The 18,968-nt window shown below is 35.5% G+C and overlaps 1 protein-coding gene across 1 annotated transcript in view; it reads left to right on the top strand.

Annotated features, from left to right (window-relative positions):
* The window catches only part of FRAS1 (Fraser extracellular matrix complex subunit 1), a 488,324-nt gene that overhangs the window by 303,008 nt on the left and 166,348 nt on the right, over positions 1–18,968 (top strand). Inside the window, exons 27-28 of the mRNA XM_074276760.1 lie at positions 3,556–3,640; positions 10,145–10,471. Of these exons, the coding sequence (XP_074132861.1) occupies positions 3,556–3,640; positions 10,145–10,471 (412 nt within the window). The remainder of the gene's footprint in view (positions 1–3,555; positions 3,641–10,144; positions 10,472–18,968) is intronic.

Here is an 18,968-nt window from a genome sequence, read left to right as displayed (position 1 = left end):
ATCCCACTGTTTTTCCTCCACATTGCAAACCATTTTAAGTTGATTCTAGATGAAAATAGGCACCTAGAGTTAAAAGCATAGAAAGGAGATTAGTTGAATATTTATGGATATTTATTTATTCTCAGATTGAATATTTCCCATTCTAGTTCTGCCACAAAAGGGACAGGCAAAATTGTGAGGTAGGTAAATATGGAGTCTTCTTTTTATATTAGCTCATTTCTGACAGTACTGGTAACCTCAAAAAAGGTTCAATGTTAACTGTAATCATAGCAAGAATAATAAATGTGCCTCAATCTTGAAGGAGGCCAAACACCATTATGAGGAGAAATGTTGCAGATTCACAAATTCATTTTATCTTGGAGACAACATACACATGTGTATGTATATTATGTATATATATTTATATATATATGTGTGTATATACATATATATATATTTATCTATATCTATCTATATATCTATATATACACATATACCTCAAATATCAAGGAAATAAAATATATTTAATAAAGGAAGACATTAGCATTTGAGGGATTAGGATTAGCAAAACCTACATTTAAGAAGTGGCTCTTGAACTGTATCTTTTAAAACTTTATTTATTTGGTATTTTATTTTTTCCCAACTGCATGTTAAAAATAGTTTTTAACATTTGTTTTTAAAATTTTTATCTTAAACTATATCTTTAAGTAAGTAAGGGATTCTAAGAGGAAGAGGTGAAAAAAGAAAATATATTCCAAATATTGAGGAAAGAAATTAAAGACTCAAAGATAGGTCATGGATGAAGTACTCTGTGTGAGGCACAGACAGAAGATCAATTTGACTGATTCCAAAGCAGATGGAAAGGGAAATAATGCATAACAAAACTGGAAAATAGGATGGGATTAAGTTTAGAAGAACTTTAAAAGCAAAACAGAGTTTCTATTTTATCCTAAAGGTAATAGGGAGCCAGTAGAGTTTATTGAGTGAAGGAGGCTGTTAGAATAAGAATAGAGCAAATATTGATGTTTGAAATAAGCACAATTTTTTTCCTGCTAGATCTGTGATTTCATAGGGAAGTCCTAATGAAAAAAATTCCTTTTACAAAAATCAATCAGCTCCTCACTGCCTAAAAGGCCTCTTTCTTCACTTCTGTCTTTTAGCATCATGGTTTCCTTCAAGACTCAACTCAAATACCATCTTTTGCAGGAAACCTTCTCACCCACACTTAACTGCTAATTTCTAGTTCTTTCCCCTCTAAGGTTGCTTTCTTGTCACTCCATCAGGAAGATTCATATATGTGTGACCGTGTCTGTGTAATTTCCCTTTTATAATTTCCTTGAATCAGTCAGTCAGTAAATATTAAGTACCTCTTATGTGTCAGGTGCTGGACTGAGCTTTGTGTATGCAAGGAAAGGCAAAAACAATCCTTTCCCTTGAGGAGCTCACCATGTGATTGAACGAGAGCAGGAACCATTTCTGAATTTAATTTTTATGCCCAATTTTTAGCTCATTGCTTGGTACATAGCAAATAACAAGCTCTTATATGCTTATTGATTAATTGGAACTTATAGATAGGGAGTTGTTTGATGCACTAAGAGGTTCAGGACCATTCACCCAGTATATGTCACCATCGAGACTTGAATCCCATTCATATTACTTCTTAGGTTAACTAAGACTAGGTGCCTCTTTAATAGAATGTGTGCATATAATAGAATTTAAATAATTATTCAGACATTCTTTTATTCACTTTTTTGGAAATATTTCTACATATTTCACTGCCTTTATTTACATCAAACTTCCCCATCCCCAAATACACCCTTTTGTATGCATTACTGTATTTGTCTAAACAAATATAGTCGTGTTTTAGGTTAAGTAGGCCAAAACCTGACTCCTAATTCTTTAACTCTGATATATTCATAAATATTTTTAGTTTGTTATTTTTCTTTTTCTTTTTTATTTATAGAATAAAACGGCATTTCTATAACATAGTATAATAAAAAGATGTTTGTACATAAAACTGTGAATTTCCATTATGTACAATTTGCTATTCCTTTAAAATATTTAATAAAGCTATCATGTAAATTTATTTCCTTTTTTTCCCTTTTATTCTTCTCTCTACCTGTCCCCAACCTAGAGATGGCTAACTTTAGAAACATATAGGTATATTTATATAAAATTATTCAATACTTCTATTTGTCAGTTTTATGTCTGGATACAGATAATGTCTTTTTTCATATTGTCCTTTATGTTTAATTTGTGTATTGATAATAGTAGGTGACTAATACTTATTTAAAATCAATCTATCCCTCCCAGTATCTCTTCTGCTGGATACCAGAACTTCTCAAATGGTGGTTGCAGCCCCATATAGGATCATACAACTGAGTGTAGGGGTCATGAAATTATGATTTATTGCCAGCAAATATTTGATTTGTATCCCTATTTTATATACCTATAAATCTGGGATCACATAAAATTTCTCAGGTGAAAAGAGATTTTAAGTGAGAAAACAAATAAATAAACCCAAACCCCCCAATCCTTCAATATTTGCATGCATAATCTGACAAAACAAATTCCACATTAACCAGGTTAACCAGATCTAAAACCATATTTCTCTGCATTTTAAGTTCCTCATTTTTCTGTCAGGAAGTAAGTAACATGCTTTTTCTTCATTTCTTTTGGACTTATTTTTCAGTTTGTTGATCTGAGTTTTAAAATCTTTCAAAGTAATATTTCTTCTTTAAAGTAATGATGGTATAAATTGTTCCTAGTTTTGCTTGTTTTTCTCTACATCTATTTGCATAGAAAGAAGCCTTCCTAGTGTTCTCTAAAATTGTTTGTTTAATCATTTCTTATTACACAATAACATTCCATTATATTCTCCTTATGAATTTTAGAAACAATGTAAGAAACTGGAATGTTATACAGTGTTAGGCAATCAAATGGTTTAATTGTGGGCAATATTTTCATGGTTACTTCATCTTGGGTAATTATGAGTCTTTCTTAGGCTTTAATTTCTAATAGACTTATCACAAGGAGAGAGTGAGGTATAGTGAAAGGCTTCCTAAAATTTTTCCACTTGTGACCCCTTTTCATCTGAGAAATTTTTATGAGACCATAGGTTTACAAATCAAACACTTACTGACAATAAAATCATAATCTCACAGCTTTCACACTCAGTTATGCAACCCCATATAAAGTCATGACTTATAGTAGAAGAAGCTTTGGTATAATGGACTGAGATTCACCTTGGGGTTAGGAAGGCTACCCTGCTCCAAGTCAACAACAGTGCCCAACACTGTACATAACTACTATGTGACTTAGTTGCTCTATGGCCAGGCAGTTTCCTAAGATGAATCATATATTGCCCCTTACTAATAGTGAAAGTTTCCCAATATGGAGTTCAACTTTCCATGTCGCTTTCTCCCCAATCTCCACCCCTAACTTCTCTCTAACTCATTCATTCCATAATTAATTTTTAATCCAAATCCTGGCTTGTACAACACAAATAGATTCATTATGATCTTGTTCAAAGACTATCTTTATAATTTTTGTTTCTTTTTTTGGATATTTGTTTAGGAAAGGCCATTTTTCCCTGAGAGTCAGTGACCAGCAATTCTTCTCTGAACCACAACTGATCAATGTCCAAGCGTTTTCCACACAGGTAATGATAAAACCTTAATCTAGATTTCTTAAATCGGTTTGCTTGGGAAACCGCAAGGGCAAAGCAAAATTTCTATCAAGGAGATCATAAAGGATTATACCAAAATTCCTGCTGCCTTCATTTTTTTCCCCAAGGAAAAGGATAGTGGGGATAATTTGCATTACTGTAAGGAGGAAAACAAAACTAGCGCTCAAGTCAAAATCAGAAATCTTGGATTTTCCATTCTGCCCTTGACCATTCACCTGCCTGAGCTCAGTTTTTTTGTACAAACCCACCCCGCCTCTCCCAAAGGGATTATGAGTACCAAATGATATAATAAAACTTCACTTGTAGCCTGGGGTTTCTACTATCAGTGCTAACTTTATACTAAGTATTCTAGACGTAGCTTTGCAGAACTTGACTGATATTAATAGTTATTATTGTTAACTCTTCTGAACTTGCAAGATATCAGACATCAGTGGCTCTGCTACTAGGGGATTCCATATGATGTACTGTTTCATGAGATTCGTCTTGTCCAATCCAGAATCTTTTAACTTGTTTTTTGATTATCTTGACAAATCTATATTAGTAAGATTGGTTTCCTTTGTAGTTCTATGTATCTTGGTATGCATTTTAAAATAACATTATTTGGAGAAAGGGTCCATAATGTGATATTTTAAAAGGTTTGAGAAGCATAATTTCTGGGTAATTTAATCATGTTATTAATAAGCCATCATTTTAATAAAAGAATAATTATTTGGCCATCTCTCTTTTAGACCAAAGACAAATATGGCAGTAGCTCACAATTTATATGCTCCTTTGAAAGTGGAGTGTTCCACACTGGGAAGTGAATGTAAATTGTTAGCACTACTGTCTATCTACCCAGGTAACTTATACCTTCGGAAGCTAATACTTAATGTGCAACAAGAAAATGGTATTTACACACATATATTGTATCTAGGTTATATTGTAACACATGTAAAATATATGGGATTACCTGCCATGGGGGGGGGGAGGGAGTGGAGGGAGAGAGGGGATAATTTGGAAAAATGAATTTAAAAAAAAAAAAAAAAAAAAAGAAAGTGGAGTGTTCCAGAGGTTGGGCAATCAAGTCTAATTGGTTAATAGTTAATGTGAAAATGAATATTACAATTAGGAGTAGACCTCAAATTTAATTAAATTACTTAATCTTAAATTACTCCTAGCCTTGGGCAATCTATAGAACACAATGGCTACCATACTTGGATGGGGTCTGGATAGAGGAGAAGGTTAGCTCAATCTTCAGAGACTGAGGTCTTAAAATGAAGAAAAAAGAAAAGGGGAAATCTGAATCTCCCCAAATTAGAAATCATTTCTCTCAATGGGATTCACTAGTCTGCCAAAGGAATCCAAAATTCAAAATTGTTAAGAATTCTTAGCCCAAGACTTTCTCTTTATAGATGGGGACACAGAGAACCAGAAATGACCTCATGTTAGGTCCTGGAATTACCTACAGAGTAGAAGAAGTGGAACTAGAACCCAAGTGTCCTGAATATCACTCCAGTGCTATTTTTATTCCCCAGCATCACCTTTTTTACTGTTTTTTTTTTCTTTTAAAGTTGGGTTGAGGTACGCTTGGTGGGTTGGGTGGATGGAAATGAGTATGGGCTTTCCTTATATGTGTAAGTGTGCTTGGTGTAACTTGTTTGTAGTCTAATATGCTAGTTCATTGGTGTTTTTCCAGTTTTGCCTATTTTAAGAAGATGACATTGCCACCTGTTTTTGTAGGGCCCCAAGCAGAGTATTTTTCTTTAATCAGTTTTAAAACTTGTGCAATAAAATGCTATTTAAAAGTGTAAAAATCATTTTTTGCTTACAGGCCAGATTTTCCCATAGCTTGAAGAGGGCAATGGTATGCATAAAAGACAGGGTTATAACATAACATTAAGATCAGTGCAGGAGAATATTATAAAATTTAGAGTAAAGGCATTATATTCTCCTAGTTCATCTCTGACAAATTGCACTTATATATCTGGCATAAATATTTGTGGTAGAAGCTTAATTCATAGAGCCTCATGCACATGAAAGGTCATTACATGAACATAGAATAAGCAAGAACAGCCCAGGAACAACTATAAACTCTAACAGAAGATCTTGGTGACTGCAAAAATGACTGGTGATCAGACATAAAATTGGTCCATGTCAGGGATAACATAGTAATCAAATTATAATTAATTAGTTGCAAACTAATTTCATTTGAAATCTATTCCATAAACATTTCAAATCATGTGATTTTGAGCCAAGATAAGGTATTTCTTATGTCTGCCATTAAAATATGACATAATTTTCATATAAAGATGAGCTCAAAGGACCTCATTCTCAGATTGCCAACGTTTTTTCCTCCATTTTTCACTGTTTTTAACAAAATAATTTCCACTAAGTGAGCCAAAGGATTAGGATTAGTGCTAGGAAAAAAACTTTCTGACCTGAGTGGAACCCAAAGTACTTTTAAAATATGGAGTTGGTGTTCCCAGAAACTCTAATACCATTTGGTGAGAATGTTTTATGTGGGTGACATTTTCTAAAGATGGGATTTGGGGGAGAGGAGGTTACTGAGTTAATGATTTTTATTGCTTCTGGTTTTTGATCTCTTTTTTCTCTGGCAGTCTTCGGAGTTTCTCTGAGACATCATCACATAAATCAATTTGGCCATTTCCACTTTTATGTCTTAATACTGGCTAAAGGTCTCTGCTGCCTATGTTATGGTCTGCCAGGGTCATTCCCGTGCACAGAAACTATCAGCTTTGGACTTTTCCAGCTGGTCTTTTAGGAGATGGATAATCCCCAAGCTTCACATCACATGACTGTGGTAATGCTGCATCCATCAGACAGCACTAATACCACTTTAATGGGGAGTGTATTTTGTAGAGGTGGGGAGGACTCATGTGATTTCTAAGAGAGAGATTTGGATTAAATAAAGTAGGTTGTAAAGAAAATAACATATTTCTGTTTCAAAGGATACTGATGTTTTCCTTGGCTCCTGGCCTTGGCTTTTTGATGAGATTTTTACTGTTTTAATTATTTAAGTCTCATCTTGAAAGAACACTTATGATCATGTTTATAATATGTTAAGGACATGAGTTAACCCTGAAGAGAACATACTTTTTATAATATATCTGGTGAGTTCACCAGGCCTGGTGCTTGATGGCCTATCTCCTTCTTCTTACTTTAGGACATGATTTTATCAAGTTTCTTAACTCAGGTGGAGGTAGAACCCCATGCATATTGTTGTCATTGTTGTTATTATTATTTATTCATTATCATTATTATTTATTCAGAGAACTAGAGAAATAGTAGTATGGCCCACTCATGGAAGGTAGGTATCACTGCTGAATCCCCTTGAAATGGATAGACACTGAATTAGGGGAGGATAGGGGAAAGAACCCTGGTTTTAGTGTCAGAGAACATGAGTTTGAATCTTACCACTGACGCATTACTCTAAACAGTTCCCTCAACTCTAAAATGAAGGGACTGGCCTATGATAATAAAGATAACAATAGTTAGCATTTACACAGTACCTTAAAGTTTGCAATATACTCTACCGATGTTATCATGGGAGATAAATGCTTTTATTATTCCCTCTCTCTTTTTTTTTTTAATAGATAAGGAAACTCTAGCACACAAAGAGAAATAAAATGCCTGAGGTTGGATTTGAACTTAAGTTTTCCTGATTTTGTTGTACCCCTTAGCTACCAGATTAAAAAGCCTCAGAGATCTCTTCTAGCACTTGATATATAATCCTGAGGGAAAAAACTCTTTCCTACCATTATTTCTTCCACTGCCACCCTTACCAGTTCCCCACCATACATATACACACAGCTAGGAAGTGTCTGAGACCAGATTTGAACTCAGGTCCTCCTGAATTCAGGGCTGGTGCTCTATCCACTGCGCCACCTAGCTGCCCCCATACATATACTTCTAATGGCACTTAGCAGTTCTTTATCACACTCAAGGTTCAGTGAAGTTGACTGCTTTTAGGATATCCTGAATTTCATTTAAGCCAAGCTCTGGATTGTTTCCTATGGGGATTGTGACTGAATCCAGTATAAAAGGAAAATCAAAGGTTCATAATCATGTAATCATCGATTTTGTGTGTGTGTGTGTGTGTGTGTGACAGTATGGGTAGACAAAAGTAATCATTACTTCCCAGATGAAAGACTTTTACCCAGTTATCATAGATTTGCTCCATGGATTAGTAGGTGTCTAGGACATTCTGAGAGATAATGAATGATTAGTATAGTAACATTTTGCCTGATCAAAGTATACAACTATCTTAAATGTATTAGAGAAAAAAAAAGAAGCAAACCAAAATGGCATCTGAGCAGAAGCCATTAAATTAATACACTAATCCACATCCAAATCATTGAGGAAAGATATTTCTTTTAAAATATCTTATTCAAGGGGAAACTAGGCAAGCTCCTGTCTTCCCTACTCCCAGACTCTGTTTACTCTTATTTAACACAAAATTCTAATAAGCTGTTATCAGGTTTTCCAGCCTATAGAAGATTAGAGGCAACAAATTATATAGAGGAAGGATGACTGCTACAGGCAGGCCTACTTATCGAAGCAAAAAGTAAAAAGTAAGAAGAAAAGATGTAAAAATCATAAAAATAAGATTCAGGGACTCAAAAATCACCAAGACCATTTATCATGGGATCAAACACACCTCTCAGTAGATCTCAGCATTGCCTGTATTATCAAATATAAAATATTTGGGGTTCATAATAGTGATCTGATCCCAAGGAAGTAAGAAAATGTGAACATTTAAAATATATATTCTGAATAAGAAGGCAGGATGTAGATAATGCATTAAAAAAGATTCCCATTCTCTATGGTTAATATTTTTTCATATAGCACTACGTCCGGGCACTGGGATGAACTTGTCAGTTTGTTATCAAGGTACTTATCACCAGTTTGGCCAAGAAATGATGAGTATGGTGGGTCACCCCAGCTCCCTATGACCATCTACTATGTCACAGAAAAATTATAATTTGCAATGGCGCCGTGGCAGTGAAATGGTACAGGAAATTGTGATCAGGTATTAGATAAGTTCATTCACCTTTCCAATTATAGTTCTTTCCAATTAGGAGATTCTCTGATTCTGATTGAAACATGTATCCTTGAAGTATTTGAGAAGCTTAAGGGGTCAGATCCTCAGCTGTGTAGAAATCTGACCTATTTAACACAAGTTTTACTCTAGGGAGCTGAGGAGTGAGGTTTTCCTTCTATGAGATAATTAATTGCATTAAAGCACTTACCATAATTCAATAAACCTCATCCCATTTTTTTTCTCTCTCACTTTCTTAGTCTTCCTCTTGTGATGGTCAATGTTTTCTAAATATGCCTCACTGTGAAGAGAACCCTGTAATAGGTGTTGTGGGAGAAACAAATTACAGAGAGGACAAAGGCACTGCCCTTGAAGTGCTAATATTGCAAACCCATGAATTTTGCGATGACTTCAATCATTAAGCCTAAAAGTAATACTTTTAAGGGGAAACTATAGCATGTCAATTTTTGCTATTCTCCTCAAATTCTCTTTTAGTCAATCAACAAATATTTATTTAGAGCTAGGTGTTAGAAATGATGCTAAATACTGGAGATACAAGAAGAAATGAAAAACAGTCCTTGTTCTCAAGGAGCTTACAATCTCATGGGGAAGGCAGCATGCAGACAAACATATTTGAAGCAAGCCAGATAATGGTATAAATGGGAAATAATAAAAGAGGGAAAACACTAAAATTAAGAAATTAAAAAAGACTTCCTGTAGAAGGTGAAATTTTATTTGGGACTTAAAAAGTGACTTAAAATGGATCACTTCTGGGGAGCAAGTATAGAAAGCCTGGAAAGGTATTTTGTACTTGTTCCTAGAATGATAGGCAGCTAGCTATAGGACGTTATTGAGAGTGATGATGGAGTGAAGAGCTGTTACTGAAGCTTTAATGGACATGTCCTCTTCTGGAATGATCCTGGGATGAGGAAGAGGATGCTTGGAAATATGTACATTCACTACTGAGATTTCTTTTTTTCCATTAATACTTATGATTTTATCAGTTTTAACTCAGAATTCTTGAAATAGATAATGTTGAATGACCAAATGGAATCTCCTTACCTTCAAAAGTCATACTTCTAAACTTGCCATTTCTTCCATCATTTGGTAGAACTCTTAATATGATTGGTGGGGAAGCCCACTTCACAGGTTATTTCAAGCAGCTGAACCAGTTTCATTCCAATAGAATATGTGCTCATAGAATATCCCTTGATATTTAAGCTATAAATTTGACCCATCTGGGGGAACCTCTGAGTTTCCAGTGTACAGGTGGAAGCTTGGTGGCCATTCTATGAGGATAGCCATCCAGTCTTCTCTCTCACTTGAGACTTTTCTGGGAAACATGGTTTGGCACTTTGTGATCTATTTGGTCATCACTCTTGAACCAGCAATATTCTCCATTTGACGTTTTGACTCATAAATCCATAAATCCTTTGCAGGCCCCTTATCTGCTGAAGAATGAAGCTCTTCGAATCAGCACAGGACAAAGTGCCCCCATCACTACCCAGCTGCTGGACATCCGGGATGATGACAATCCACAAGATGTAGTAGTGGAAGTGGTAAACGCCCCTAGTTATGGACAGCTCCTTCAGCCACTACGTGATCCAGGGGCTCTTGTCCATCAGTTCCAGCTGGATGACCTGGCCAGGGGCCTTCTCTATTATACACATGATGGCTCAGCCAGGACCTCTGATGCCATTCTCCTACAAGCTAGTGATGGATACTCCTTCCAGAATATACTATTCAAAGTACAGATTGTGCCAAAGGTAAGCATCCACCTCATGTATTGTGCTCTGTGACTTTAAAGCTAGAAAGCTTATGTTGATAATAATGTTTTCTTGTGTTCAGGCTAATGAGTACACAACAAATATTTTATTATGTCCCTATTGTGTGCCCAGAAAAGAAGTATATATATATATATATATATATATATATATATATATATATATATATATATATATATATATATATATATATATATAAAATTGTTATTATTATTATTTTTTTTTTTTTGCTGAGGCATTGGGGTTCAGTGACTTCCCCAGGGTCTTACAGCCAGGAAGTATTAAGTGTCTGAGACCAGATTTGAACTCAGGTCTTTCTGACTTCAGGCTGGTACTCTATCCACTGCACCACCTAGCATCCCCAAAGTGTAATATTCTTAATAGTATTAGTATTTGGAGAGAAAGGACCTAGCATAAAGTAGAGAATACCAAGAGGATTTAGTAAAATTCTAACTTGTGGGATACAGATTTTATGGAAAATTTAGGAAAGAAGTAGACATCTATATCACCTAGTCCCCTAGTTCCAAGCAAGTGGTAAGACAATGGCTAGGATCTGGATAGGTGGAGGAAGGAAGGGATAGCATTGCAGTTTGGGGGAACAGTACCAGCAAAGGGAAATGGAGGACCGGCTATCGTCCCTGTGAATATATCCCATTGAATATTAACTCAAATTCTGTGGAGATAGTGACAGAGCAGGCCAAAGATCAACTTTGTTGAAAATGATTGCTTCCTAGTACCTCACACCTCTCGGATTGGCTAGGATGATAGGAAAAGATAATGATAGGTGTTGGAGGGAATGTGGGAAAACTGGGACACTAATGCGTTGTTGGTGGAATAGTGAACAGATCCAGCCATTCTGGAGAACAGTTTGACCTGTGCACAAAGGGTTATAAAATTGTGCATACCTTTCGATCTAGCAATGTCACTACTAGGCCTATATCCCAAAGAAATAAAAAAAGAGAGAAAAGGACCCACATGTGCAAAATTGTTTGTGGCAGCTCTTTTTGCAGTAGCAAAGAATTGGAAAATGAGTAGATGCCCATCAGTTAGTGAATGGCTGAATAAGTTGTGGTTTATGAAAGTAATGGAATATTATTGTTTTATAAAAATGAACAAGCTGATTTTAGAAAGGTCTGGAAAGATTTACATGAACTGATAGTAAGTGAAACAAACAGGACCAGGAATACAGTGTGCACAATAATAGCAAGAATGTGAGATGATCAACTATGAAAGGCTTCGTCTTCTCAGTGGTTCAGTGATCCAAAGCAATCCCAATAAACTTTGGACAGAAAATGGCATCTGCATCCAAAAAAGAACTACAGAAACTGAATGTCAATCAACACATGCTATGTTCACTTCTTTTTTCTGTGTTTTTTTTTTAATCTCTCTCATAGGTTTTCCCTTTTGCTCTAATTTTTCTCTCCCAACATGATTCATAAAGCAATGTGTATTAAGAATAAATAAATGAATGAATAAATAATTTTTAAAAAGAAAATAATTTTTGGATGGGTGGTAGAACTTTCATAGGGAGCTCTTGGTGACTTATAAGAAAGAACAGATATTATTTTAACCAGATTTTTAGGAATGGGAGATCCTCCTCCTCCTCTTCTTCCTTTTCTCTCTCCTTTTATTAACAGTGCATATTGCTGAGTGCAGATGAGACACCTAAGAAATGCTTGTTCATTAATAGGAAAGAGCTCATGGGACTTCGGTCTGAATCCCAATTTTAATAGTGTGATCTTGGACAGAGCTTGAAAAAATATCAGAATTATATATATATATATATATATATATATATATATATATATGTATGTATGTATATATGTATGTATATATATGTATATGTATATATAATGTTATATATGTTATATCTTATACATGATATATAATATATTATATAGCTTATATATGATACCTAATTACATATTGCAGAATAATTGCTATTCTTCATGGTTCATGGGGCAGGTTTAAAAAAGAATCTACAGCACTAATAATTAGAAAAATGTGAATTGAATGAAAACAACTCAGACACTGAAGGAGATAGAGAGAATTGTGTCCCCTCTAGATATTGGAGGGAGATATTTGTACATTTGTTCCTGTTATTACCTTTGAACTAAATATTCCCCTATAAAAAGGAATCCAGCTGTTGAGTGGTTAATAGAATTGGAGGTCATTTCTCCAGTGCTCCCTATTCTGATGAAATCCCAGGGCCAATTCTCCCCACCCCTCCTATAATTTGTTGAACCATTTCTCATGGGGAGGGAGAAACACATATTATTTTTCAGCTTTTTTTTTTGGTCTGATTTCACATATTTTCCTTTGGAAAGTTTGGTATATGTGCGTATGCTCTATCTGACAATAAATTCCTCGGATTATATGTTCAGTAGGTCAGAGGATATAAACAGGTGAGTAGTTTTATTTGCATCATTCCAGTTTATTTTCCAGCATGTTGGAACCAATTCACAGCAGCGTCTTTCTATTCCTCCTTCCCCACAGCCTCCTTAGTCATCAGTTTTCCCCCTTCTCAATTTTTGTCTAGCTTGATGACAGAATGGAAGTCACTATTCTGGCCCCTTCAGCCTGAAAACCAGGTGTTACATTTCCACATGCCCTCACCCTGCACCCTGGGGGTACCTTCCCAGTATTCTTAAAGAATCAAGGAGGACTTGGCTCCAACATCGGCCAAGCCCCCACTGACTGTATCTCTCTAATTTTAGAGCCCCAAGTACTCCAATCCTATTTAAGCACTATTTAACCACCATTTAACAATCCATTTAACAATCAAATTAGCTTTTACAGAGGGATATTTACTTCAAAAGTATAGCAACAGCAAACATACTAACATTTCCCTCCATCACCTGGGGGAGGGACATAATCTTTTCCTCACTATACCCTCTTAGTCTCAGGGTTATGAGAAAAATAAAAACTAAATGTTATGAAATTTCCCCTCTCCAAATAGTTATTAGTAATTTATCCTCAAAATACTTTTTAGCATCCTTCCTTTCTTTCCTTTCCCATTCTCCACCATTCCCCTTACCTATTTCAGGTCATTTTTTTCCCCAAAAGTCATTTCTTGACTTTCTTTTTAAAAAAAATACCTTCTTTCTTACTTTTCAAAATATATGCAAAGATAATTTTCAACATTCATCTTTGCAAAACCTTGTGTTTCAAATTTTTTGTCCTACCTCCCTATCTCTTCCCTCCCCTAGATAGCACATAATCCAATACATAGTTTAAACATGGGCAATTTCTCTGTGCATATTTTCACATTTATCATGCTACATAAGAAAATTTAGAAAAAAAGGGAAAAATGAGAAAGGAAAAAAAACAAGCAAGCAAACAACTACAAAAACAAAGGTGACAGCGGTATGTTGTGATCCACAGTCAGTCCCCAGAGTCCTCTCTCTAGATGCAGATAATTCTCTGCATCACAAGTCTATTGAAATTGGCTTAAATCACCTCACAGTTAAAAAGAGCCGCATCCATAAGAATTGATCATCATGTTCTTGCTGTTCTCTTGGTTCTACTCACTTCATTTAGCATCAATTCATGTAAGTCTCTCCAGGTCTTTCTGAAATCAGCCTGCTTATCATTTTTAATAGAACAATAATATTCCATTACATTTATATAACCATAATTTATTCAGCCAATCCCCAAATGATGGGCATCTAATTTTCCAGTGTCTGGCCACTACAAAGAGGGCTGCCACAAACATTCTTGCACATACAGGTCCCTTTCCCTCCTTTAAGATCTCTTTGGGATATAAGCCCAGTAATAACACTGCTGGATCAAAGCATTTGCACAGTTTGATAGCCCTTTGGGCACAGTTCCGAGTGGCTCTCCAGAATGGTTGAATTAGGTCACAACTCCACCAATTACATTAATTTCCCAGTTTTCCCATATCTCCTTTATTATTTGTCATTATCTTTTCCTGTCATTTGAGAGGTGTGAAGTGATACCTCAGAGTTGTCTTAATTTGTATTTCTCTAATTAATAGTGATTTAGAGCATTTTTCATATGACTAGAAATGGCTTTATTTCTTCTGAAAATTGTCTGTTCACATCCTTGGACCATTTTCCAATTGGAGAATGGCTTGTATCCTTATAAATTCTAGTCAGTTCTCTATATCTTTTAAAAATGAGGCCTTTATCAGGATCCTTGGATGTAAAATTTCCCCCCTCCAGTTTTCTGCTTCCCTTTTAATCTTGGCTGTATTGGTTTGTTTTTACAAAACCTTTTAAATTTAATATAAAAAAATTATCCATTTTGCATTTTATAATGTATAGTTGTTTTTTGGCCATAAATTCCTTCCTTCTCCACAGATATGAAAGAGACTGACTATCCCTTGTTTTCCTCATTTGCTTATAGCATCACTCTTTGTCTGCTTTCTTTTTATTAAATACCTATTTTTCAAGTTAATTTCCATTCAACAAAGATTTATTTTTTAAATTATATATTTAATATTTTCCTCCACTTACATGTAAAAACAATTTTTAACATTTTTTTTCAAATTTTCAATTACAAATTTCTCCCCTTCCCTCTCTACTTCCCCTCATTGAGAAGGGAAGCAATGCAAACCATATTCCATCAACAAGGATTTATTAAAAGCCACTGTGTTCCAAGTATCTTATGAAGAGCTAGGAATAGGAACACAAGAATGAAATAATTCTTGGCTTTGCTAGATGGCACAGTGAATCAAGCATCAGCCCTAAAGTCAGGAGGATTTGAGTTCAAATATGGCCTCAAACACTTAACATTTCCTATCTGTGTTACTCTGGACAAGTCACTTAACCCCAATTGCCTCAGCAAAGAAACAAACAAACAAAAAAAGAAACAATTCTTGCCTTCAAGGAGCTTCCATTTTCCTTGAAGGAAACATCACCACCAAATAAATAAAACATATAGACAAGGTAGAGAAGAATTGAGAAAGTGCCTTATTTGAGAGATGATTTGAATCATGACTAAAGTTTCTTTTGCAGTTTACTGATCTGGGGTTTATTAGACTTCCATTTATATGAAAGAAGTAGGCTAAGAGGGGATATGCCTTTTTCAATTGTCTTAACTCTACAATGAAGCAGTTTTTCATTTATTGTTTCATTATATGTGGCAATATAAATATTGTGGATTTAGAAAATTGCTTCTGCTCCAGTTTCAGAAAACAAAGCATCTTTTTTGTGGCTGTTGTTGAAAATATCGAGGCTGAATTGCTTCATTTTCTCCCAGTTCTTTCACCTTTTGCCCTGGTCACAAAAATTTTTATCTGCCTATCTGAAATGGCATATAAAATGTGAAGTTCATAGCTTAGACATACATCAAAACCATTCAGTTAGCCAGGCAGGAATAGGGTAAGGGAACTCATTTTGAGATCCAGTTAAAAATCACTGGAAAAGCTAAGTCAGGTGTAAGGTAGCAGTTGGGAAACTGGGTTCCATATTGAGGTAAATCTTTCTGAATTCCATTTGGTGAAAGTGAATGAAAGCTAAGGGATTGCTCTTACTTGGTGATAGTTGAAGATTTCTTGACCTACATGAAGCAGAGAAGTCTCTTTCCTATTCTCACAAGATAAAAAAAAATCACTCCATTGGCATTTTTTACTCCCTGATAAGTGCCTACTGACTCATCCCTGATGAGCAGGAAGAAATGTTGAGTTGCCGAAGATGTGTTAGAAGTCACTAATCATTATCCCCCCAAAAGATCATTTATATCTTGCAAGAGAGAATAATGAAGCTAGAAAACTGAATTTATGGTGGTTTATTAGCCAGTTTCTTAATCTCTTGTCTCTCTTTATTTTAAAAAATCCTTTTTTACCAGCACTGAGAATGTTGATGGTAGCATAATATAGACAGTAACGCAGGGAGATGGAGTTGGCAGATACCCAGTCTCCCTTTCATCCTTATTATCACCTTCCTGCAATAGCCCTGGGAGAAGAACCTTTAAGGGAAGGTGATTTCCAAAGAAGTCTGTCTAGACCTAGAGAAGGGAATTTCTTCTCTTCCTTTCTGGTTCTCCTCGAGAGGTTATTAGGAAATGTTTCGGTATAACTCCAGACTGCAAGGCTTTCTTACCCAGTGTTCTAATTTCTGCACAGAGAGCTCATTACAGTGCACTGCTGAATAATTGGATGTGATGCACATGATGTTTAAGGTTAGTTCTGGGATTTCAGCTGAGTTGGCTGTCCCAGGAAGAAATAATGGTATTTTCATCTATAAGAGAATGCCTATGGATAAGGAGGAATATGGGAAGTCAAGGATATAGTTCCTGAGAAGTAAGTTGGAGTTGTCCCTAGAAGTCCCTTTTTCCTCAATGTCAAGTTCTGTTGGTCAATGGCCAGTGAACCATAAGGCCATTTAGAAGTAGAGTGGTATTACTCACCTGACTGATGCCCCTCTGATGGTTAGTATTCTTTAAGTCCAGGGGATGCCAAGAATATTATCTTATTTTATCCACACAGTGAGCCTGGGAGATGAGTATTAGAATTTTATCTCTTTCATGGAAGAGGAACTGAGGCAGGGAATGGTTAATGATTTGCTTAAAGTTACCCAGCTAATAAGTATCTGAGGAAATAAGGAAGTACTTATTTTCAGACGCCATTAGAAAATTGATTCTTGGTGAGTACTTAATCAAGGAATTTTGAGGATATAAGAGTTTTCTCCCACTTGAACTCCTGTAATTGAAAGCCTGAAGTTTGGCTTTTCCAACCCTCCCAAAGGAGCAAAGTAGAATGTTACTGCTCTCTAGTATCTGGATTATCTTCTGAGGGGTCCCTCCTATTGCAGAAAGTCACAGAATCCTGTCCCATGATTTAGTGTTGGTGTAATCCCCTAGCCCAGGCTTACCTATACAGATCATTGAGCTCACTGACAAAGCCAAGACAGAGGCTTGGTGATAAGAATCATGGAGCTTAAATGTGGCTGTCAGCATTAACTTATATGGTCTACCTGAAAGAATCCTAGAGAATAGACTTTTCTCTATAGGACACCTGAAAAGTTATCATTTGACTTTTGCTTAGAGACCTCTGGGAATGAGGAACCTACTACTACTTTTTATTTTATTTTTTTTTAGACATCAATTTCTTTTTTTTTTTTTTTTTAATTTTAACAGTTTTTATTTACCAGATACATGCGTGGGTAATTTTACAACATTAACAATTGCCAAACCTTTTGTTCTAATTTTTCCCCTCCTCCACCCTCCCAGATGGCAGGTTGACCAATACATGTTAAATATGTTAAAGTAAATTAAATACAATATATGATACATGTCCAAACAGTTGTTTTGCTGTACAAAAAGAGTCGGACTTTGAAATAGTGTACAATTAGCCTGTGAAGGAAATCCAAAATGCGGGCGGACAAAATAGAGGGATTGGGAATTCTATGTACTGGGAACCAATGCTTCTTGACACAACTCATTCTACTTTTGGATAATTCTAATTGATAAGAGGGGGGAAAGCTTGCTTAAATTAAATCTAAATTGGCTTCTTTGCAAACTTCTTCTCATTGATCTGCTCCTCTCCAGTGGTACAGTGGATAGATCTGAGTTCAGAGGTGACTTCTGAACACATAGTAGATCTGTGAGCCTGGAAAAATCACTTAATTGTTCCCAACCTCAGTTTACTCATCTGCAAAGTAAGGATAGTATTATTACTTAATAGCACTGTATAAATGCCAGTTTTTAGTATTAATCTCTTTATTCTTTGGCAGTGTTTTAGATCCTTGATGACCCTAGTTATATCTCCCATCAATCTTCTCATTTAGGCTAAGTATCTTTCATTCTATTCCTTCTATGTGAATATTGCCTGTATTCTCAGGGAGGAAGGAAATTGCCTGTCCTCTTGTCTGGGCAAGCATTAGAAAGCCCTGCCCATCACTTTTATCCAAGTGGAAGATGATGAATCTCTTTCCTTTATCAAATAGCTGAATTCTTTCAGAATCCTCAGGGGCAGTTTGAAGTACTCATCAGGAATTAGAAGAGGAAGCAAAGTTAAAAGTGTGGACGGATTTGCCTATGGAGCAGTCTTTGGTTTTCCTAGACTCAGGAGTATTATATGTGTTTAACAAACACCTTTCTGAAAATAAATGTGTCTGTAACACCCCCAAACTACCTCATTAATGATTTCTCTATCATTTTCTTAAGTCATCAGTCAGCAAAACAATAAATCATACTTTGGTTTCTAAGATATAAATTTAACAATCTGAGCAAACAGAACATTGAAAAATCAGTGTTCATAACTTGGTACAAGTTGGCTTAAGCACTGGAACTCTTGTTTCTTACAGATGTATTTACATAGTAGGGCTTATTTTGGTTTATATGACTAATGTAACTTCCTTGAGCTGCTAAGTTTGACTCTTCTTTTACTTCTTGAGCACTGGGCCCATTAACCTTAGTAATGCTACCTTTATCTTTGAGGTGATCTGATTTCTCTTTGGGACACTATTTCTCTTTACCTTTCTCAGTGTCATATCATCCTTCCTCCAGTTGTAGA

This window comes from Sminthopsis crassicaudata, chromosome 6 (genome assembly GCF_048593235.1).
Source record: "Sminthopsis crassicaudata isolate SCR6 chromosome 6, ASM4859323v1, whole genome shotgun sequence".
NCBI classification, from domain to species: Eukaryota; Metazoa; Chordata; class Mammalia; order Dasyuromorphia; family Dasyuridae; genus Sminthopsis; species Sminthopsis crassicaudata.
This window is presented reverse-complemented; position numbering and strand designations above follow the sequence as displayed.